This window comes from Nothobranchius furzeri, chromosome 8 (genome assembly GCF_043380555.1).
Source record: "Nothobranchius furzeri strain GRZ-AD chromosome 8, NfurGRZ-RIMD1, whole genome shotgun sequence".
Taxonomy (NCBI): Eukaryota; Metazoa; Chordata; class Actinopteri; order Cyprinodontiformes; family Nothobranchiidae; genus Nothobranchius; species Nothobranchius furzeri.
Window position 1 is genome coordinate 75,073,722 of NC_091748.1, and position 25,112 is coordinate 75,098,833.

Sequence of the window (25,112 nt, forward strand, 5' to 3'; positions counted from 1 at the left end):
CACTGGAAAAAGGTTAAATTAAGGTTAAAATATAAAATCATAAGAGCTAAAATGAGAATTGTGATATAAAAGGTTATATAGATATTAATATCATGTTGATCTTAAATCTATGGTAAAAATAGATAAATAACCTAATTGATTAGATAATTAATTTAAAATGTGATAATAATCAGTTAAATTATTTAAGCACTAAGAAACACAAATTTAATAGCAAAACTGCTGAATTGTTTCCAAAACATATGTGACGGAACAGAATGGGGAAAGAGATGCTATATATTTTGGCTGAGCAGTATTGCCGTAGTATGATGACATCATCAGCAGGCACAGGGGGCCAAGCAGATCCAGAAAATTCAACATCAGAAAACTACAACCATCAAAGTCGGAGGAGTCCCGCTGAGGTTCCGTGCTTTCTGCTCCACGGGTAACAACATTTACCGTAATGTTTTAAAAACTAGCCACAGTCACGGTGATTTGGGTGTAAAACTACCCTGGAACGCATGTATGTACTGCCCCCTAGCACCAGAAAACTATACACTGCTAATGTAAAGTAATGTAAATGTAATGTAATGTAAAGTAATTACAGTAAATTGTTAAATATACATAGGAAAATAAACAAGTTTGTGTTATTCATAAGTAAAGGAAAAAGGACACGGAAACTATAAAAAGCAGGAAAAGATTGAGTGAATAAAAAAATTCTAGAGAAATAATATTAGAAAATATTCATTCATTCATTCATTCATTCATCTTGTTGCTTGATTGTGTCTGGCCAGTTGTCCCTTTACCTATAATCAAAGTGTCTTATAAAGCAGTGATGTGGGACATTAGGGACACTCTGCCACAGGCATTACCGTGCTTCCTCCGTTTATTTCATAGTACAGGAAATACGCCGCAGGGGGAAAAAAAAGTTAAAAGTCAGACTTTCTGCTGGAATGACAGTCGAGCTATGTGTGACTTATTTCCAGACAGGTCATTTATTGTCCCTTCTAAAAAAATCCAGACTTTGTAGCAGAGGATTGCACTTGTGTCCTAGCTAACAATGCATTCTGCCCACTCTACAAAACCATAATGTGACATTTTAGCTAACGTGCACGCTCAATGAGCATGAAACAGTCGGGCCAAAAGAACAAGTGAAGCGGGAAGTATTGTGTATTTCCTTCCCTGCTCATATGAAACAGCATGCTGTGCACATGAAGATATGCTTGTGATGTAAATATCACCCTAACTAATGACTTCTGGGTGAGTTCATCCATCACCGTGTTATCAGGCCAGAGGAACTGAGTAAGCTGGGTTTGTCTTTCACGCTGAAATCTCCAGGTTTTTCCTCACATTGTGTTTACATCTGATTATGGTAACAAATTTACATCATAGGAGGAAGGTAACACCAGAAACGGTCTGAAATGCCAGTATGAGACTCTGCCGGGCTCCTCGGCTGGTTTATTTTGAACCTGCATCTGCCGCTGCGGTGATCGTTTTCAGGTTGGCTGAACAACACAACGATGGCCTGACCCAGCTGACAGGACCACACTTACTGCCTAAAACATTCTGAGGCAATGCGCTGAGTCACCAAGATAAAGTGGTGCTTCATGTTTCAGGACTTTGGTGTCATGCTAAAGCGAGCAAAAAATATCTGACATAATTAAAATGAGATTAAACAAAAACAAAGAGGTGTCCAGCAGTTAGATCTGTAGGAAAACCAGGGAACAAAACAAAGGAAATCTCAGTACGTAATGTAGAAACTTTCAGGCAGCACCTTTCTGAAAACTGGCTTCATAGAATGCAACTGCTCCAGATGTTGTTGCTGTCCTTTTTGATTCTGCAGCTGCCAGATGTGGTCTGAAAGCACACAGTCGGATAGCAACGAGGCGCCTGTGTGTGCAGAGGGGCTATGATCAGCGAAAAGAAGAAGCGAAAGGCCAACGCTTTTTACAGCAAATTTTGGTACAAAAACGTCTGGACAGAACCTTCTCCGAATTGGTGTGAAGCTTAGGTTGCCACGGTGATCTGCTCAGGCTGAAAGAAAGCATCCTCTGTGGCATGGAAGGCTCTGGGTTTTGGCTCAGCATTCGTGTACAAGCACATTTCTCACTCTGTTGTTGGCTCCACAGATCCCAAAAGTAACACAGTGGTAAACGGTCAACTACATTTCACACATTAAAACATATGAAATGCAGTTTTAACAGCTGGAACTCTTAATGGTTTGTTGCTATGGTTTCCTTGCTTCCTTGTAACCAATGGTTAGGTTTCCTTTTTGGTTTACTGCTTTAGAACAAAATGTGATGAAGATATTTACTGTCAACCTACTGATTGATTGCCATAAAAACATGCATATAGAGACTGAATTTGATCAAAAGGTGCATTTAAATAAACTGTAGGTAGAATATTTTACGTCTGATCAGTTTGTGGTCTAGTCAGGGAAAACATGGAGCCGGACGTGAAAACGTAATTTCGTTAAATATAATTTTAATCAGTCAACATTTTCCATTACCTTATGGGGTTGGATCGCTTGTGTTGTGAGTGGGTTGGAAAGAAGCATTTTGGTTTCTAGGGTCTGTAAGTGTTACTATTCTAAAAGCAGCACAACTCCACGTCCCTCATTGACTACGTTTACAGCCAGTATCCGGGTTATGATCGGGTTAAGGTCGGTATTCGGGTTTCTGAGTTGATCAGAATAACCCGTTTACAAGCATAAATAGAAAGAGTTACCTCTAACTTGCATAACCCGATTTGAATGCGGACGTTGGGGTAGCGTCAGGACGTATGGACTACGTCAAGATGCAATATGCTTGTATATTTCGCTGTCTCTGTACTTTCGGCCATCAACAAAAGACATAATGTTCATACTTTTCACCAGACCGATGAAGACAGAGGTTTCCTCGTCACTCCAAAAGTGTGGTGCTGTGCCGCGACTCGCCACGTTGCTCCCAACTTGTTTACTTCCGGTGTTCTGGCGCATACAAGACGTCTCGCTACTCAAAAGACCAAGATTCCTTGCGAACAGAGCATGCGCAGAACACACGCTTTGATGGGGATATCCCAGTATGCGTTTACATGACCAAACATTTGGGTTAGAAAAGGGTTACCCCAGGTGTAGTAACCGGGTTTTTAAAAACCCGGTTATGAGCATATCCGGGTTTTTGGCGGTGTTTACATGGACCTGCGAAACCGGATTATTGTGAATATTCGGGTTTTAAAAGGGTTACTGGCTGCATGTAAACGCACTGATTCAGAAACATCAGTACCGTCCTGCTGCTTCTGCGCTGCAGCCCGTTGTTCACGGGCTTCGTGAGTCCCGCCATACAGTCCAGAGATGAAACTCTACTTTCTCTAAAGTGAATTGGCAGAAAGATGGCGAGCTGATTTGGCTGCCATCACAGAACCAGAGAGGTGCTGAAAACCCGACTCTGAGAGGAACAAAGCCACAGCCTTTAGGGGTACATTTGTCTATAAAGGCGTTTTCTGGAGACCGGGGGAAAGAGTCACAGCATCAGGATCCAAACGGGGGTTTCTACCTCACTCGGATGAAGACAGATGCCAAAACAAAGACTTTGAGATCACTTGACTTTAAAACACAACATATTTAAATGGCGGAGCTGCCTGCCCTCGAAGCCTGTGGAACTAAACTCAGCAGCAGTGGAAAATAATCAAAGGCAAGAAAAATGAGACAGGAGTGCTAAAAAAAAATTGCACCACTGCTGCACAGTGTGATGAATCAGTGCTTCCATTTCAGTAATTTCCTTTGAGAGCCTCTGTCGTTTGTCAAACATTGTGTGGCGTGAGTTAAGGTGTTACTCAACAGCAGAGATGAGACAAAGGCCTTGTTCAGACAGCCTTTTAGCCAAAAGGTCTGAGGAAGCAGCAGACACCAGAACATTTAGTTACCTTTATTTCTAAGAGTGTTTTCTTTAGTTTTTCCACAGGAAATTAATTCATCTACAGTTTAGAGGAGAAACCCGTTGACAGAGAAGTGATAAGGAATATATGTAACTGCATTTGCGTTGCCAGCCTCGAGTGTTCAGTCAGTCACGTGGCGTCACACTTCGTTTGTCTGAGTCAAAGCTAAAGTAAAGCTTCATAAATCTGAAACACACTTCCAGGGAACAGAAAAGGTTTGGGGCAGTTTTAATGACAAGAAATAAAACAATGCACAGTATAGAAAAAAATATATCACTGCATTTTCACAATTAAAAATGTTTTTTGTCATTATTTGTTCTCCAGTTTTTACAAATTTACTTGGTTTTTACCATTTTGCAAGTGACTAAATGATAAAATCACTATTTTCCTGATCAAAAGCAGCCCTAAAAGAATTCTGATTCAGTCAGTGCTTCTCAATGTCAAGGCGCCTGGCCTTGCGAGGCGATGTCTTGCGAGGCCAGGCGCCTTACTTCCTTAGTCAAAGAAAACTGTTAAATGGAACCGACTTGCATCACGTGACCGCAGCTTCCACGGTGGTCACGTAACGCCACGTGACACGGGAGATAACGTTATATTTTATACGTATTAGTTTCAGTATAAATATATAACGAGACTTTTACTTTTTAAATTGTGTTTATGTTTATTAAATTAAAAATGTAAGTGAGTTACTACCCGCTAGCCACCGAAGCTGCAACTACTAAGCAACTAACAAATCATAGATAACTTCTTTGGATCTAAAAAAAATTAAATTAAATTAGTTGACTTACTTTTAAACTTGAAAAATTGTCCCTGAAGTAGCTGCCAGCTTCTGATCCGCCGTCTTTTTGAAAATACTGCGGTGTATTGTGGGTAATTTTTGACCAAGGCTAGGCTACGAGACATCTCCTGTGTATCCTTGCTCAGCTAGCTAAAAGGCTAACAAACGGAGAGCACACGCCTCAGTAGAACATGAGCATTGGAACACGTCTTGGAGGCTCCCGATGACGTATCTCCTAGGCAACCGGGGCGGGGCCAAGGCATCAAGGCAAGGTTCCTTGGCATTGAGAGACACCCAGCATGTGCAATTTGTAGCCTATGTAGTGTAGCCTATGAGGGTCATTCCCAGTGGTTTAACACTGCATCGGCTCTAGACGTTGTTGCCATCCATTTTAATTTTGTGGCTGCACACGTCCCGCTGCTGTTTCTCACCAGTATCAGCTGATGGGGGGCTCTAATTTCGTGTCGCCGTTCCTTTCAGCGGACACAGTAGGGTCGGGGGGGTCGCTCAGCCTGGTGGGTGGCCAAGCAAAGCCTGGCTTATAAAGCGTTGGGGGAAACCCTGATGATGATTTCTTTTTGCATTACTCTGAATTTTGACATTTACAGCGAGGATTTGGAAGAACTTAGGTACTTTTGTGTCACTTCTTTAATCTGCAGGTGCTCTAAAGAACCGAAGCCCCGAGAACAACACACAAGATTTAGATTTATCCCCTCGGCTCCTTTTCAAGCGACTGGAACTTCCTGTAAAGTAGAAAAAGTTTCCTCCTGTGAATATAACACCACATACAGAATTAAATTGCACTTTCTGCTACTTTCCCCTCCTTTCTTTCCTGGCAGCACATGATAATCTCATTTAGTTGCTATTTTTTCCTCTTGCCCTTCTACTTGCTTATGCGCTGAGGTTATCCTTTTCTGCTTGACATTAGAGTGTAATCTGCTGCAAGCAAGTGGCTTGAAAACATGCATCAGAATCGTCAACCGGGCTAGAACACCATCACGAATGCAAATGTGGATCTTCTGTGCGGTGATGATTAAGTGAACAACAGCTTTTGAAAGTGCAGCAAATAAGGCAATTTTGAGATGAACAATGATTTCTATGAAATATTAATGTGTTCTTGTACTCTCTTTCCTCCAGCAAGCAGAAAATACGGCAATTTAAAGTCCATTGTTGCTCAAACATCCGACAACACGCACTCGCTAAGTAACATTTTATGCCGTTTTGGTGGAATTACTCATATGAAAGATGTGCAGTAGCGATGAATCTTCATTAGAAAAATGTTTTAGACTAACTGGTGGTATGATAATATTAAAGCCTTGCATTTTTAAATAATAGATGTACCTTAGAGCCATCTATATCAGTCACACATGCTAACGGGCTAAGTGATGTGTTGCCTCTCCAAGAATCCACACCATTAAGTCGTCATCCATCTACTGTGAAAAGGGTGCAAGACTCGTCCATTCAGACAAAGTTTATACCCACCATTATTATCAAGTTCATTTTATGCACTAAGCTTTTCACTTCATATTTTCTGTTCAAGCCTCTCAATGAAATATATTAAATCTATTTTCTCCGCTGCTTCAGAGTGTTTTGCATCTGGTTTTTTGTCATCGTGTTTTTATGCTTCCTGCATCGGCTGTAATGGAACTTATTTACTGTGCTTGTAGCAGATAAAACAAAAGGAGAAATATGGTGGCTCCTTTTATAGGCATGACCTCTTTGAGGGGAAAACCTGAATTTATCAACAACAGAACATCAGCAGTAAAGCAGCTGTGCGGCGCCAAGCACACGAAGGACAATGTGCGGCTAATCTCTGGAAAATAATCTCAAAACGGAGGAACATGTCACACACTTAGGCTTCAGGTTTATTACCCTTAATGTAATCAATGTTTCAGCCCTCAGGCCTTCTGCAGATCAGGGCGCCTGATCACACTGATCTGAAGAAGGCCTGAGGGCTGAAAGAGAATAAAAGTCCAGTTTAATACACTTTACTATGGGAAGCTTTGCAGACATTTTCAGTGTTGCCATGGCGACCTTGCAGGTCTAAAAGAGATGATTTGGGGGGGATGTTAAGACACTGATTCAGCTGTTCGTGACCAAACCCGTCTCTGAACAAAAAGTTTCACATCTCGACTCAAGTTTTATTTATTTCCAACAGAGTGAGAAAAAAAAAACACGAGTCAGTTTCTGTCGTTTAACCCTTTGGCGGTCTTCAGTGAAACCCTTGACTGTTAGTGAGGATTATTAACTTTGTTCCTATTCTCCAACTGTAACTGTCTTAATATGTGAATTTCCCCACAGTTGGAGCAATAAAGTCTATTCTATACCTGTTAAATCCTTTTGGCATGTTAAAAGTTCCTATCTCTCCTCAAACTTGATTTTTCTTAGTTCTGAAATGTTTAAAAACATTGCTTTTAAACTTTTGCCTTAGAAATGGTCCATGTCTCCATACCATCTAAGTTTGATTGTGGCATCAAGTTTCAGTCGATTTCTGTTGCTTCAAAATGCTGCCGTTGAATTTCTTGAAGGAGTTTCTGGCTATGGATCACACGTTTAAGTCGCTTTAACTATCCGGTCCCCTCCCATCTGTTTGATCTGCTGCAGTCATGTGTCCCGCCTGGCTCTCGGAGCTCTGAGATGTTTCTAATGGTTCTGATGACACAACACACGTCCTGAGGAAATAGAGATTTTTGTTACTGTGGGTCCTAAACTTCTGCATGTTTGGCAGCATCTTCTCTTCATTTAAAACTTGTTCACAAGGCCTCATCTTAAATCAAAAATCCACATGTATCTTTGTTACTTGTGTTGTTTTGATTAGTGCTTTACAAATAGATGAATGGAATATAAACAGCATATTACCATATTTCACTGGGCTTTGGATAATTTCCACATTTTTACCAGAAACTTCACTTTTACAAATGTCCAAGTTATAAATAATGCATTTAGATTAAATTTGTGAGAATTTTATCCCAATTTTGTTGCACTTTGCCTTAAAGAGACATTATGGAAGTCTGACAGCCAAAACATGTATAGAAATAATAAATGTCTTCTTCATACATTCTCCTGCAATGCCCTGGTCCTGTAGAATGAGCCCTGGCATTTTTACTGTGATTGCCTGTTTTTCTGTAAAATCACAGAAAAAGAGAGATGCTCGGGTCGAGCAGGCTGCTTCATGCGCGTTCACGCTCAGGCATAGCCCGTAGCATTTGCTATCCGTAGCTTTAGCAGCAGAGAGAGAGGCAGTGCCACTTTGTCGCTGTTCCTAACGCCTAGTGACAAAGCTAGCTACATTTCTGAGGACCCTTAGCTACTTTCTGTAGAACTTTCTTCTAGATATTTCCTGCAAATTAGCAACAAAATAGCCATTTTCACTCCGAACGGTTCTTTGGTTTGATGTTGTTTCAGCTGTCATCAAGGATATAAATGTTACAGATGCAAAAGGCATCACTGGTGCTTTAGCTCATCTTGTAAGACGTCGGACTCTCGTGCAGAAAATCCGGGTTCGATTCTGGATGTGAACATAAGAGTTTCTTTTTTACATTAATGGTATATTTTTTTACAATAAGATGCCCAAATTTTTATTTGAGACTCGCCGAACGGCATTGAATTCACAGATAAAAAAGATGTGGGTTCAACTTTCATTTTGGAACAATTTTTCAAGCAAGGGAAGGGAATGATCTGAGCATGCAGGAGGACTGACCCATCATAAACCTTTGTTGGCTGTGCTGAAGAGAAAGGTACAGAACCAAATTATTTAATTAATTAGCTGCGCCTTCTCCTGTCCTCTGTCCTCCGGGCCACACAAACACACACACACACACACACACACACACACACACACACACACACACACACACACACACACACACACACACACACGCACGCACGCACGCACGCACGCACGCACACACACACACACGGGACTGTCTCAGCTGTTATTTTCGTTAGGGAGTGTGCACGTACAGCATGCACGCCTCATGCACGAGCCTACTATTGAAGCTGCCGTTACGCTTTTGGCCTGAGGGGGCAATCACGAGCATAAAAATTCAAAACTCCGTAAAGTCCCTTTAATTATTGGTCACCAATGCAGATTTCCCAAACTTGTTCCACATTTGCATTTTGGGACATGTTGAAAATGCTTCAGATATGTTCTAGATGCCTACTTTGAAAGAAATAAACTGCTTTGTAACATTCCTTTCATACCACCCAAATGAAGGCCTTGTGACTTATTTGAGAACCATCGTGAGTGTTTGGGAAGATGCTCTTGCCCAAAGCATTTGTGATTTGTTGCAGCTTAACTGGAAACAGCGGCTGCCAATTAGCCTTTGGTTTTAGATATGTTAATTTCAATACTGATGCATAAAAGTCTTCTACAAATACATACGATCAAACATTTGTGTCTTAATAGAATTTCATTGTAATTGAGTTATCTGTGGAGAGCTTCATAATACCGGTTTGCCTTAAAGACGCAAACAACACACCCACACATGAATGAAAGAGAATTTTAAAGGAACACTTTGAGGGCATATTTAGAGAGTGACCCCTTCTTTCCACCGGAGCCGTCAGCAGCACATTACTGCAGCAGCACGTCTTGCTCGCGTAAACTGCTGCTTGGCCCGTCCCACGAGACGCGAAGCAGCAGGAGAAAAGCTGTCACCGACCGAGCACGAAGTCACACGAGTGACTTCGTCAGTAAACACAACAACAAGCAGGAGAAAACTACAACGTGGTTTGTGTTTTATGTTCTGTCTGTTTTATAATCGCCAATACGGACCTGAAAAACAAAGGAGACCGCTAGCAAGGTGATAACTTCTCACGGGGCCGCACAGTTAGTAACCTTTTTTAAAAGTAAAGCAACCGGAAGGCAGTACGCTCTTTATTCTGAAAATCTCGGGAGCTTCTCTCCATTTCCGCGTCCGATTTCCTGTCTTTCCTTCCCCAAAAATGTCGAACTTGACCCGTTTCAGAGGCATCGCGCTTAGAAAATAGAACCGGCGCGTAAAGGCCGTGACATGCTGCTCCTGAGACGCGGCCGACTCGCGCTGCTGATGGCTCCGGTGGAAAAGGTTCTGTTGACCACAGCGGTTCCTATCAGCAGCTATGACGTGCTGCTACAGTAACGTGCTGCTGACGGCTGCCGTGGAAAGAAGGGGTGAGACGATATCAAAAGGCAAGCCGGAGGCACAAAGTGAAATTCAGAGTGATAAGATAAACAGGTCACGCCTGTGGTGTTTGCAAAAGCATCACGGGCTGCTTATTCAAGGCGAGCCTTTAAGTGCAATTAAATGTTCCATTAAATGCAGCTGTTAGTTATTCTAAGACAGTCAGCACAATTATTTTGTACTCAGTTATGGCACATAAATAATTCCACCACCAACTGATCCACGTCATTAGTACTTCACTCTCTTTTTAGGTGAACTTGTATTTTTATCCCCTTTTAGCAAATAAATGAGGAAATCAAAAAGGAAACATACAAATAAGATTTGTATTTCTTCCCCGGTCGGGTTCAAATGAAGGGGGCTGACTGTGCACACATGCTCTGCTCCACTGGGCTCTTTTTGCAGATGGTCTCATTGCTATGCATAGAAGAGCCGTCGCTATTTTTGCATTTGGACAATTTCCTTCTTTAAGTTGGACATCTGTCTGTGGTAGAACTTAATCTCTTAGCACCAACAGAGGCTGCTTGGATTTTAATTAATGGTGTTAATGCACCAATAATTAAAAAGGAATATATATATATATATATATATATATATATATATATATATATATATATATATATATATATATATATGGAAGTCATTTTAACTTCCTCCAGGATGTCTGTGAAGGTTCTCAGTCATCCAGGTCATTGTAGTCTAATGAGCTTTGAAAGAAAAGCGTCTGGACTTCTTTGAGTTGCTTGAAGACGTTTCACCTCTCATCCAAGAGGCTTCTTCAGTTCTAAGGGCAAATGGTGGAGAGTCCCAGATTTAAACCCAGTGGGAGTTTCCCCCCGAAGAGGGAACAAAAGACCCCCTGATGAGATCCCTTCCCAGATGCCTCAACGCCCATGCATATCCTGGGCCATCTGAGCTCAGGAATTCACATGATAGGGTGGGGCCAGGTTTCACAATGAGCTCACCCAAAACTCTGGCTGAATAGGACCCACACCCACCCTCACTGTGTTTATGTAGAAGATCGTCAGGGGGTCTTTTGTTCCCTCTTCGGGGGGAAACTCCCACTGGGTTTAAATCTGGGACTCTCCACCATTTGACTTTAGAACTGAAGAAGCCTCTCGGATGAGAGGTGAAACGTTTTCAAGCAACTCAAAGAAGTCCAGACGCTTTTCTTCCTCCAGGATCATTTATCTGTTAAAATCAAAAATACTGTTTCTGTGAGAGCAGGTCAAATAAAAGACGCCGAGTTAAGTGCTGATGTTGGATTTGTAACACACACACACACACACACACACACACACACACTCATGTAGCAGTCGTTGTGAGGACCATTGTTCATTTTAGTGACTGGATTGTGCCTAACGCTAACCAAAGCCAATCTCTGACAACCCTAACTAAGACCTAATTCACACTAAACATCCAAACTAACCAGTGGAGCTCTGTAACATAGTACCAAAGTGAGGGCCTCACTTTTCTACTAATGTCCTCAGTTTGCAGGAAGAAAGCTTGTCATTGGTCCTCCCTTTGATGTATAGACGGGCACACACACACACACACACACACACACACACACACACACCAGCCTGCACTTTTCTTCTCGTCTCTGTACTCGGTGTGTTCGTCTTTGACCTTGCCAGAAGTGGGTGTCAAACCAAACCGAGACTTTTCTGCCCACAGCAGCAAAAGATTTTATCCACTTCTAAATATACTTTTGGTTCCTCATCCCGATCGGATGATGATCATTAGTAATCCAGCAAGAAATTTTAACTTCTTGTTGACCTTTGGGAAAGCATTAAAAAGCAGACACAGTCATGGTGTTTGGCTATAATTCTCAAGTGACGGCGTGGAAGATGGATTTCCCTTCAGGATGGCAGTTTGTCTTTGCTGCCCGTGCAACCTGGACGTACGCATCCTCTAAATCAAACTTTTGTCAAGGATGACTGAGCTAAGAATGTGGAAATTCTAAATATGATCTCAGAGAGGTTGTTTTTGTCAGCATAGAGACGTTTTTTAGGGTTTGCTGTGGCAGCATCTTTACGGCAAAATTTGCCTTATTTTCATTGCGTCAGTCTGAACAATTGTGTCGTAAAGCACAGTAGATGTGGGCCCAGGATGAGGGGCTGATGAAACAGCACAAAAGTAGCTTAACAAAGGCACGCAGGAGCCTGAACAGATCCAGGTAACAACCAGCAGCTGACAGGGGAAACAGCAGGGGATCCGACGACGAGCTGAACAACCGTGGAACTATTTACCTGCAGGGAGGGTGATTACTGAGAGGTTACAGCTGGGCGAATGATGGATGGAAATCAGGTGTGAAGAGCTGAGTAATCTGCAGAGTTGAGGGGAAAGGAAGAATTAAAAGAGCTATAGGACAAAAAACAACATGAACCAATAATCACCAACAAACCAATTAGCTACAGTATTTTAGTATTTCATGTTCTAGCAAAAATAAACAAAACAGAGATGTTGAATTTTCCCATAAAACATAAAGAAATGTATTAATGTAGTTTTGGTGTTCCATTTGGTATCATGCCCGCTCATTACCCTGTGGTACTCTTCTAAAAGACCATAGCAGACACAACTGGAAGAGATGGTGTTGATGGGATGGACAGGAGCAGGCAGAGCCTATATCTGAGCAGAAACAGTGTGTGCATGAACGAAGCTGAATTAGCATCTCTGGTGCGTGTCGCCACTACACTTATCTGATTCAAAAAGTGTGTGTGTGTGTGTGGGGGGGGGGGGGTATCTATGCATAACATCGTGTTTCTGCTCAACCCAATTTCATGCAAGAAGGTGTTTTATCAACCTTTTGACTTTGGGCAGGGAATGTTCATGATAAAGCTTCAAAACCTGAACAGTGACTTTGTTTTTCTATTTGTATCCATTTTAACAACAGAAGCATCTTAGATTCCTCTGCATGACTACGGCAGCACATAACTCCCCGCTACATGAGCGTCTCAGTACAACCATCAGCTCGTTCGCCACCTCACAGTGAGACAGTCTAGGAATGGTCCACAAATAAGACCGTGTTCAAGTTTATGTTGGTTCATAAAATAGTCCTTTATATTCCTATGCGGGGTAGTGAAACGGTGCAACGATCGTTTTCCTATTTATACAGACTAGAGAAGGATTTTGTGTTAATCACATGAAATTTTTGGTGAAATGAAGACCAGTGGACTGAGGCATAGCACATTCACAAATAGACCACCTGGGGCACACCGGAGGCAGATACGCTGCGCCCACGCTGCATCATCATTTTAAATAGAACTTAATATAGTTAATGAGAGTGGGCAGAAAGGGAGCACCGCGCCGTCCCAGAAGCTCCGCGCCACACCAAGGCGCTGAAGACGGGTACCAGTTCTAACTCAAGCGTCATGGCGTGGCGGTGGTTTACTACATTGTGGAGTACTTGACAACAGACATTATGACGAGGAACGACTTTATGGCTCAAACCCAACTGCGTTTGACAACTACTATTGATCTTAAAATATTTTAATAAATAGCATATTTACCCACTGTTAATGAATTAGTCTCACAAAACATGACGGCAAGTCTGATCACGTATAAACAATAGAGTCACTTCCCACTTCCTGTTCTCAAGTCCCGCGTGATGTTGTGACTATCGAGCGACTTTCCGAGAAGCGCTCAGCGGCGCGTCCCGTGTGATCACTGGCTGCATCTGCCTCCGGTGTGCCCCAGGCTTTAGGGAATAAACATAGTTATTACACCGTAAAATTCTTACATATTGCTCCTTTAACTTGCTGAAAATTCTATTGACACAACAGAGAGCTCTGACAAATGTTTTACACTATTTTGCAAATGTTTGCAATTCATTGCCTAAAGTTGCAGATGTGAGATTCTGTCTTTATTATTTAGGAAAATCCCACAGAAAGATGGATGTTATGTTATCCTGATTTGACTAAAAAATTATGTAAAAAAAAAAAACCTACAATTGTATTTTGTTTAAATGATTGAGACTAAAAAACTCTAATTATTAAAACAAAAATCACAATCAGGCCATTCAGATAAACACAATCTAAATAGTTTGGCTTTAATAAAAAACACAAACAAATGATTGCCTTACTCATTACACAATATTCAGCATGCTGGGTAAATTGTATTTAGCTGAAATAGTTTAATGTCCATTTGTCTGCAATTTACCTTGATGTATTAGTGTTTGATTAATTTTGACGGCCTAAAATGGTCTAATTGGTCCAATTTCCATAAAAACATTTTCCTATTACACTGAGTCAACTCGCAGATGGAATCCTAACATTTAAAATGGTAATAAATTCAAACAGAGAACTTGTTTTAAAGTCATTTCAGAAAACACAGTGATTCTAATTGATTACCTGACTCCAATCAAGTAAACACATTCAGCTTGAGTGGATTTGGAAATCAGACTCAAAAGGTTCATTTTGTCCCAAATAATTATTTTTTCTGCCACACGAGAGGGAGATAATAATTAAAACATAGATTTTTTTAAAGGACAAGTACTGTCTGGGTTTTCGTAGATAAAGAAGGAGCAGCTGTGAATGCCACGGAAAGAAAAAAATCCACTTAAAAAATAACCACTTACAAAGTTCTTCAAAAAGCTTCCTTGATGGACTTTTTTATAATCTGCACTTGTTTTTCTTTGTTAAGAGGTATTGTGATTTTACCGGATGAGGTGTAAAACTCGGAGTACGAATCACAGGTGGCATGAATTTATGAAGCAACGGTATTTTATTGTCTCTCCAGCAAAAAGCAGACAACAGCGTGATGATTATTTTACTGCTGCTTGTCAGAAAACGGTTGTTTGCTGGAGTAATCTTGACAATCCCAGAACACACAAGTGACTGCTTAGCTGTTTTTCTGTGCGGACACATTTTCTCAAATGCTGCACTCACTTTCGACGAAATAACAACAAAAAAGAGAGTGTTAAGTACAAAAACAGCCACATCTTATTTCTCTCCTCTCCTCCTATGTTTGAGTCAATTACCCTGACTTGGAACAGGTGTGTGAAACCAAATGCCCTCACCACCTCCAACTTCCAACACTCCTACTAGTGGAAAAACTTATTTTCTGTGATCGCTGTCAATCATATTTTAAAGGAGCAATATGTAAGAAATCTGCAGTGACGTGCTCACTAATGTCTCAGTCATGTTTAAAGGGATGTTGCATTGAAAGAGATTTAATTCTCAGCCGGCTGAGTGGTTGTCAGTTTGTTTCCTTCCAAAAGAAATGAAAGAGGTTCGTAGTTACTGTTTACAATCAGTGAGTTTGTGTGGTTATCGAGTCTGCGCCAAGCTAACGCTGCAGCACAGGCATTTCTAAATTGACTCCGGCAGTTAAAATGCTCCAGAGTTATATAAAGAACTGAAGCCAGTAAACAGGAGTGACCCAGAAGTTATACAGTCTGTTGCTCACTCCTGCTTCTTCAAGAAGGAGCCAGCTCCAATCTGCTCCAAGAGCCGTTTTGTTTGTGACCGACATATCACATTGGGGCAGCAGTAGCTCAGGTGGTAGAGCGGGTTGCCTCATGATCGGAGGGTCATGGGTTCGATTCCAGCTCCCGTCAGGGGTATCCTGCTGTTGTGTCCTTGGGCAAGACACTTCACCCAACTTGCCTGTGTTAGTGGTGGTCAGAGGGGCCGACGGCGCCAAATGGCAGCCTCGCCTCTGTCAGACCTCCCCAGGGCGGCTGTGGCTACAAGCAGCTTACCATCACTAGCAGTGTCTGAATGTGAGAGTGTGCGAAAGCGTCTTTGGGTGTCTAGAAAAGCGCTATACAAGTTCAATGCATTATTATTATTATTATTGTTATTATTATTATTATTATTATTATTATTATTATTATTATTATTATTATTATTATTATTATTATCACTGGTGTGAAAGCCTGACATTACTGCTCCCCAGCACCACAGGAACCCCAAACCCAGAATCCTCCACTACCCCATGGGATTACAAATCGAGTCCTTTAGACCTTGTCCACTGTTTTCACCTACCACCTTGCTGGTAGGTGAATCAACAATCAGGAAAGTCTTTTTTCTCAAAAATGCTGGTCCATAACTGTGTTTATCACTTAAGAAATATCTATACTGCGAAGGTTGGTGTCAAAACATGAACTTGAAATGGTTATCCATGCCTTTATCTCCTTCCGTCTAGATTACTGTAACACACTTCTCACATGTTTTGACAAAAAAGCTCTTGACCGCCTTCAGTTGCTCCAGAACTCTGCAGCGAGGCTCCTAACTGGAGCAAACAGAAGAGCACACATCACTCCTATTCTGATGTCTCTGCACTGGTTACCCGTTAACTTTAGAGTTCATTTTAGAATCCTGACTATAACTTTCAATGTTCTACATGGTCGAGCTCCTCCCTATATTACTGAACTGTTAAAGCCTTATGCTCCAACCCGAGTGCTCAGGTCCACACACCAGAACCTTCTAGAAGTACCAAAGACCAGTAGTATTGACAATCTGAGGACCCTTTTATTTATATCTGCTTTCACATACATCTTTTATTTTCTTATTTTTAACCTAAATTTGGAATCATCTTTCATTGTTTTATGGTATTTGATCATTTAACGACTTTATTATTCTGATTTAATTCATTTCTGTTTTAAGATCATTATGATTTTCTCACTATATGGTTTGCTCTGAAGCACTTTGAGATTCTGTCTGTGATGAATGCTATATAAATAAAATTTACTTTACTCCATTACCTAAAAATAACACAGTAACGACGTCATACTTAAATGCTGTTACTCCCATCAGTGGTACTGAATCGATCATGGCGTTTTACTTTCTTTAATGAATCGTTCAGAACTATAACAGCAAGCTAAAAGCAGGACGGCAAACAACCACACTTCCTGTAGTGCCATAGGCAAACCACTGTAATAAGTGTAGTAAGTGCTCCTCACTGTAAAACATTAAAGTGTTGACAACAGTTATGACAATGTGCTTACATTAGGGCCGTGCAATCTGACGATATAAGAAGAAAGTGATGACGGTCTTCCAAAGCTCGGAGATTGTAGAACTGTCTTTTTGCCTTCTATCACCTGTGCCATTATTTCTGGGCGCATCTACAGGCACATTATTTTCTCAGTTGAGTCAAACCATTTGCTAGTCTGCTTCTGTCGGCACGACAGACACACCAAGAGCAAGTTTAAGGCACTGTTGGTTTGTTTAGCTGGGGTGCTCGGTAGAGCTGAGGAAAATAGTCTAACAATCTATGCATTAAGATGCGGACATAAATGATTATGAATCTTTGAAGGACCATACTCAATTATAATGGCTAGCTGCTAGCATTAGCCACTAGCTTGTTCCATCTCCAAGCGGTCATTAAGTGTATTCTCATGTGTTTGCTTGATCAGAGAACCTCTGGGTCAATGTTCTGCTCTAAACTTTGCATTTATTAGCATTGCGACTTTTATCACTTGGAGACGTTTGCGTGCGTTTTAGCGAGCCTCTTCACCATGGCTGCCGACCAGAATGTTGTTTATGCCAAACCCCTCCCCCGCGTAATCAGGAAACAGCTACGGCGAGCAGTGATCGTGACAAATAGTGAGTGAGGAGTGTAAAGCTTGGTTTATGCTTGACGCGTCCGCGAGGTTCGCACGGCTCCGCTCGGCAAAATTGCGTCATTTTAACAACCACGCCCCTCCACCGCGCCTCCGCACGGCCCAAACTGTCCGCACTGCACACCTAGGAAATTTTCTAACTACGCGGAAAAACATGGCGGACTGGCAAGAACTAGTATGGCAGAGGTTCGTAAATACAGACATTTGTATGATTCAGCTCTCAAAGATCACCGTGATCAACATGTTGTTAATAATTCTTGGAGAGAAATAGCTCGCACTGTCGGAAAAGACGAAGACGCTGTTAAAAAATGCTGGAATGCCATGTTGTAAACAACAGTAATTTTTACTTCTACTATGGTGTAGTGTTGGATGCATGCCGTAGTGCTCCATGCTGCCCCCTACAGTTTGGGAGAATATTGGCTCACCGCAGAGACAAGCCGCATGAACCATAAACGCTGCAAGTTGTGAAGCGCGTTCCATCCGCGAGCCGCATCACTGAGTGGAAAGTAAACGCGTCAAGCACAAACCAGGCTTAATACTGACTAGAGAATGCGTGAGATCAGGATGCATCATGAATTTAGCTTAATATGAGATTTTTTTTCTCTGGACAAGAAATAATTACTGGTAATAATGTGGATGACAGAATATGAGCCACCTTTAGATAGAATTGAAATTATTTTACATTATTTCTAAATATATAATTAAATGAAGGTGCCTGTGGGACATTTGAGACACGCATCTCTAGCTCTCAACTGTAGATAGATAGAGATAGAGAGAGAGACAGAGAGAGAGATAGAGGGGGATACACAGAGAGGTATAGATAGATAGATAGATAGATAGATAGATAGATAGATAGATAGATGATAGATAGATAGATAGATAGATAGATAGAGGGGGATACACAGAGAGAGAGAGATAGATTGATAGATTGATTGATTGATTTTAAATATATGTATTTTAATGGTAACTTCCAAAATGTCTGAATTGTTAAAATATAAAAAATTATCATGATAAATCGTGATTTTGCAAAAACAAAATCGTGACATGATTTTTTTACCTTGTCGCCCACCCCCCAGTGCACATACTGATCAACTTACTGTGTGTGACTCGTCTTCGCGTCTGGTGCTGATTCGTAACTCACGGAGTGAGAAAGTGATTTTTTTGTTCTGAAAAATAAAATTAAATTAGACCACAGCTTGTCATTCTTATCTCATTCTTACATATTGCATCATTAAATACTCAAATTAAAATTAAATGTATTGTTGAATATGTACAGTCATTTTTAAAATGCAACATTTACACACAACATTACTTTGGTATTACATAGAAACAAATGTTAAAAGTAAATCCTGTGTGAGTCAGGGCCAAAGGTGACCCTGATTATTTCCCCAGGATATAAATAAGTGAATCTTGTGGTAAATAAACTATAGTCATTCCTGTTGAAACTGCTTATCAAACCATCAGAAAGATACAAAGTTTATTAGTCTCCAGAGGGACTTTACACCACCCACACAGTTGTATCAGTTTCCTCTGGGAAATTTTTCTTTTTCAGCAAAGCCCACACTCCTCTTCTTCTCTCTGCTGCCAAATTATCATAGAAAATTTTATTTTTGTTCTGTTCTCTGATCTTCCACAGTGGCTCTGAAAGTTGCTAAAATCACTGTTTGATACATCGTGTTAGCATTGCAACACACACACACACACACACACACACACACACACACACACACACACACACACACACACACACACACACACACACACACACACACACACACACACACACACATTATAAACATCAAATCCTTCAAAAAGAACCTTCCAGAAATCAAATAGTTAGAGAATTATCTTAAACACTTTTGGTCAATCTCATGTAAACATAACGAGTCTTTTTACCTGATAAAAGATGATACGACTTATAAAGAGTTGAAAACAAAATGGTGTGTTTTATTTCTGGATACGATGATTAAACTAAGCTGGAGGTGTTTTTCTTTCGTTTTGGTTTTTTTTTTTGCAGTAGCCCTTCCTTTTTATTTATTATTTTATTTTTATTTTCTTGCAGTGTCTGTATTAGCTGCCAGGCTTTTCATACATCTCCTTTGAGACTTTGAGCCACAGACTCCAGACTTGGAAAGCCTCCTTGTTTTATTGTGGTTCACCCAACAGATTTTAAAAGTGATAAAGATCTTGACATCGCCAAAAGCATTTCTGTATGTTGATATTATTTTCTGTTGACCATTTCCTGACCATTGCTGCTGCGTATTTTCAATCACCATCTCTACAGAAGGTGCGAAGCTGCCGTTTGTCTGGCAGAAAACAGTCTTGTTCTGAGCTGGTCTCCATTTTTGCAGTTCACCAATGTCCTGTACTTTGAAACCCATAACTTGAGTATTAGAAGCTAACCGTTAGCATTAGCAACTTCACAACACAGCACAACTCCTTCAGGCTTGAGCAATTTGTGTAGATAAATCTTCAACATTGCAAAGAAAGCTGAGTCAATGGTAGAGTCGTGTTGCTGTTATCCAATCAGAGGAGAGATTATGAGGAAGGAGTAACGAGTGACACTCATTTATTGTGGTTGTTGTATGTTTTAGAGAGCAAACATCTACCAAAGACAAATTCCTTGTAAATGTAATTTTACTTGGCCAATAAATCTGAAATCTGAAATCATGATCCTGCGGTTTGAAGCTCCTCTATATTCCCCGGCTAACCTCTACTTCCTGAAACAGGAGAGCCCACAGAGATCGACTCACAAGGCCTTCCCCAGCAAACATTCGGGCCGACAAGTCCCGTCATGGATGAAAAATAGTTCCAAAATGAAAGTTGAACCGACAACTTTTCTGGACGTGAATTACACATAACAATTATACATGTAACTACAAATCAGAGTGGATTTTAAGGAAATGTTATGTTAATTTATTTTTAAAATTTGGACCGTGCACTCTCTATTGGACGCTCCTGTAGATAAACCTTACATAAACAAGCGCGTGTACACACACAGGTGCTCACATGGTGCTCTCAAAAGTATGGACTTGGGCACGTTCAACACAGGTCTGAAGACTATAGTGGGCACTTAATGCACTGTGATTTATTATCGTGATTCTTCAGTTAAGCAATGTTGATTATATATTTCTTCATCAAGTTGACGCTTGTTTGTTGTTGTTTTTTTTTTCTTGTCTCTTTCTGCAGGTCTAGAAGCAGACTCTTGTTCATTACTGTTTATTTTTGTGGACCCCCACCCCCTTCCCCCCTCTCTCCCCACCTTTTGTCTTTTCCTTTCTCTTTCACCTCTGACTCCGTGTCTGGTCGGAATTACAAAGCATTCAAAAAACAATAACAATAAAGTTTTAAGTATCAGGCGTGACATTAAAAGCAGACGCTTTGATGCTCCACCTGAGAGTAAATCTGTAAGGCTTGTTACCAGCATTCAGACATCAATTCTGTTTGCTTCACAGCCAGACAGGACATGGTAAAAATAAATAAATAAATAAATAAAATAAAATAAAATTTGGACCGTCCTACCGCGACCATTTTTGGCCGTGGACAGGACGTTGCCATCGGACCAATGTTTGCTGGGCTGCTATGTTGAACTACACGTAACTAATTGTCAAAATAATCATACATATAACTGTAGGCATGTACAAATGTATTTGAATTAATTTTTAAGACTTGTTCTGCTTTTTTTTTTTTTTTTTTTTACAAATTCCGGCCGTCCGACCGCGAACATTTTTGGACGTGGACACCACGTCGGCGTCGGACCAATGTTTCTTGGGTCATCTATACTAGAGACCACTGCAGATGTGTTGAAAAAAAAAGAGTGAACTTGGTCTTTAAGCAGTTGTAAACAGTAAGGATATTTTTGAGTCCCACTATGGAAGCATGCAGTGTTCATCACCACAGAACGATAGACAATGTAACATCTGTCAGTTGTTTTTAGATAAATATTTATTGAAATTTGGTCCTGTGTTCTGCCCAACAGCAACACAATGTTGGTAAACTGATTTGAGTCGCAACAAGCTTCGAAGAATACCGCTGCAGTTTTCCATTTCAATTCAAAGCCTTTTTTATCAGTCATCTCCCAAATGTCCCAGTCTCCCAAATTGAACTAACGTTTATTGGGTTAATGGTGCAAAAATCATTTTAAATGATTAATCAAATAGGACAGTTCTCCTTTAACATCTGGATGTGTCGAGAACCACATTAGCAAGAAGGTCCACAGGTTACAGTGATTAGCTAGCTGCAAATCCTCATCAAAAGCCTGTTTGTGTAGTCCTGAGTCAACACTGCACAGCTTCCACTTAAGTCTACACAAAGCAATTACTCCAATCCTCAGGTGCACGTGGAACAGAAGAGGACATGCTTACTGTGACACACAACAGATTTTAGCTGGTTATGAGTGTCAGTGGACGTTGTGATAAAAATAAAATAATATTCCGAGGTGGATTTGACGGAAGACACCACAGCTTACTCATTATGCTTCATACTTGGGATGAGTTTTTCAACTCAATTTACAGCTTACACACTCATGAAGTCATTATCCCAAATATAGCCATCATGAAGCAGAAGTCTAAATAGTGTGTGATGTATTTTGTTTCTCCAACGAGAGGACAGTGAGGAAAAGCTGCTAATCTTATTCAGCATGACTTTTAGTCATGTTTTCTTTTTCTATTTTTTCTCTCCCTTCTTTCTGTTTCTCTTTTTATTTTTAATGCCATTAGTGAATTTCTTACTCAGTATGGATTATTGTTGTGTTGCTCTGCTCTCCTCCCCTCCCTTTAGGTGACCGAAACAAGGACGGGCCCTCTCGGATGCAGTAACTATGACAACCTCGATTCTGTCAGCTCTGTTTTGGTTCAGAGCCCCGAAAACAAGATTCATTTGCAAGGTTGGCCATCCATAATTGAACCCCCCCCAATTTCTGATGGAATTGTTACAGTGTCTGTTCTCTGGCAAGCTTATAACTACAGCATGAGAGTGTCAGAACGAATTTAGCTTCAATCACTCTTTTTTTTCTCTCCCCACTTTTTTCCTTTTTTTTGCATTGCATGCTTGCAGAGTTCTGAAGTGAATCCCGGGCAGTGATGATTCAGAACAAAAGTAACAGAACTCAGGAGTAAAAATAAAACTTGGAGTGAATCTCTGCATATTGCATGTGATGCCAAGCATACGTGTGGTGAGACAGAAATCGAATTCCAGCCTTGAGTGTTTTACCGTACCAGCCCTTCACACTGTAGCCAGCTATGCACTCACTATGCTATGGACAAAGACCTTACTGTATGTGCAGCTTCTACTTCATCTTCCCCTGTTTCTGCTTTCGCCTCAGGCCTCCAGGCCATACTGCCCGACTATCTGAAGGCCAGGTTTGTCCAGGCTGCTCTCAGCTACATTGGCTGTAATGAGGAGGGGCAGTTCGTGTGCCGGGACAACGACTGCTGGTGTCAGTGTGCCGTCGAGTATCCACATTGTAATTGCCCTGAGGTAGACCTGAGGGCCATGGAGGCCAGTTTACTGCAAATCCGAGATTCGTGGAACACGGCCAACCATGACTTTGAGGGATCAGGTCAGTACTTCACTTTGTGCACTTATTCTTTGACTTTCTTTCCGAAAGCAAATGTATTATTGTGTCCTAGTCATGATGGGGTGAAACACAAAGGAAGGTGTCTTGGAAACCATTTTAATTGCAACATTTCTGTTCGTGTTTGCTTTATTGAGGCATTTCTTCAGTGTTTGGTCTGTTGAAATCAAATTCTTACTTGGTGCAGTTTGTGCAGATGTGAATGCAGCAGTTGCATTAAACTGACCCTACGCAGGGTTTCCCCCCGAAAATGAGTTACACCAGGCTTATAAAGCGCTGGGGGAAACCCTGCTATGATTAAAGTGGTCTTGGCCATTCCAAATAAACTTCGGTTCATACTTTGAACATGAACCTGTGGTTCTTTTTCCTTATCAAACACAAGAGAGAGACAAGTTTTGTCCAAACACAGCATGGGGCGTTTATTTACACAACTCATCCATACATCACCAACACTTCATGGGGACAGCGTCCAGCTTCGATCTAAACACCTCGGCTGGAAATCCTTCTGCAAAAGCCCCCTCTCCTACATCACGCAGCATCAGTTATACCCTTCAACCCCCACCTCCCTTTGATTCTGGGAAATGATGGGGTGCTACTTCCACCTCCTAATATGGTCAAAAGTAGTTGAGACTTACATAAGCTGGACGAACAACATGTTGTGGAGCACGTACTCAGCAGCTGGGCTTGATAAGCAACTTGCCAAATTGCACGTACACAGGACACTGCTTTTAGCTCCTACAAACCAACTAGGGGTGGGCAATGTAGCCTAAAATCTATATTGCGATATAATTTGAAAAATGTGCGGTAACGGTATGTATTGCGATATCTTTTGTATATATGTCAAAAACGACTGTTTCTAAACATACTCACATACCAGATACATTGCAGCAGCAGAATAAACACACTTCAAACAGTATAAAATGCCATTCTAAGAAAATGTATTGTGCAAAAATCAAAAAGTTTACGAGCAATATTCAAGATGTGTAACAGATCTTTTTCCAAAACATGGAACACACCATTCTTTTAATAAAAAATAAAATTTTGGATATTTTAAATAAAAATACAAATAAAAGTTAGCAAAACACAAACGTTTTTAAAATAAAGTGAAAAATGTCTTACCGCTCGACTGACTGGGCGTTTGTTGAGGACGCAGTTTTTGGCTTTCTTCGAATTCCACAACGTTGTTCGTTTTGAGGTGGTAAAACAAATTAGATGTATTCCCTCTATTCGCTAATACTTTCTTCCAGCATACTTTGCAGATTATATTGTTCTGCTCCACATCCGACTCCTTAAAGCCAAACCAAGTCCAAATGACCGATGTTGCACCGGTCTTCTTTACGAGAACCTCCTCCTCCTCCACCACAGGCTCCATGCTGTCTGCCTCAACAGATGCCGCTTGATGACGTCATCAACATGCGCTACCGCGATAGGCAGATATAGTCAAAATCTCTACCGTTGGCCAAATTAATATCATTCCTACTGTATACCGTATATACCGCCCACCCCTAGAACCAACCCTCCAACACAACTAACAGATGTTTGCTATAAGTTTGAGTCACTGCCCTCACTTAGTCTGGTACGCTTTGCATTCTGGGAAGTGGAAGAGCAAACTAACAGCAGCAGCCATTAGCAACAGATGAACTGTGAGCTTGTACAGGTGAGCAGCGAGATACATTGCCTCATGAATACGACTGAAATAGCTTGTTTTTTCAGCTTCTGCAAAAGCTGAGTTAATTGTTAATTTATTTTCTCACTCAGAAGTTTAATTTATCATTCATGCAAAATACAATCATCAACAGTCCCCTAAGTGAAGGAAAAGGGGGAGGAAGAAGAAGTCTTGTATGACCTACCCCTTTTGTACTTCATACAATATAATTTACAGAATGGCCTTATACACAAAGTATAGAACTTCCTTGTCTTTGTAAACAAAATCACAATAAAACTTATCAATATACTCATTCAGTATTTACTCATCAATCATAGGATTCTATGATTTTTTCTTTAGTCTCTTGAATTGATCGGTAGTTAAAAAATTGTTCAGGTCATGATCCAGATTATTCCATAATTTTACTCCATTTACTGAAATACACATTTGCTTTAATGCTGTTGGTGCAAAAACTCTTTTAAACTCAGGCTTCTTTC

The 25,112-nt window shown here is 40.8% G+C and overlaps 1 protein-coding gene across 1 annotated transcript in view; it reads left to right on the forward strand.

Moving 5' to 3' along the window:
- Positions 1–25,112, forward strand: part of brinp3a.1 (bone morphogenetic protein/retinoic acid inducible neural-specific 3a, tandem duplicate 1) — a 96,420-nt gene that overhangs the window by 50,656 nt on the left and 20,652 nt on the right. Inside the window, exons 5-6 of the mRNA XM_015971157.3 lie at positions 22,175–22,280; positions 22,719–22,955. Coding sequence (XP_015826643.3) covers positions 22,175–22,280; positions 22,719–22,955 — 343 coding nt within the window. The remainder of the gene's footprint in view (positions 1–22,174; positions 22,281–22,718; positions 22,956–25,112) is intronic.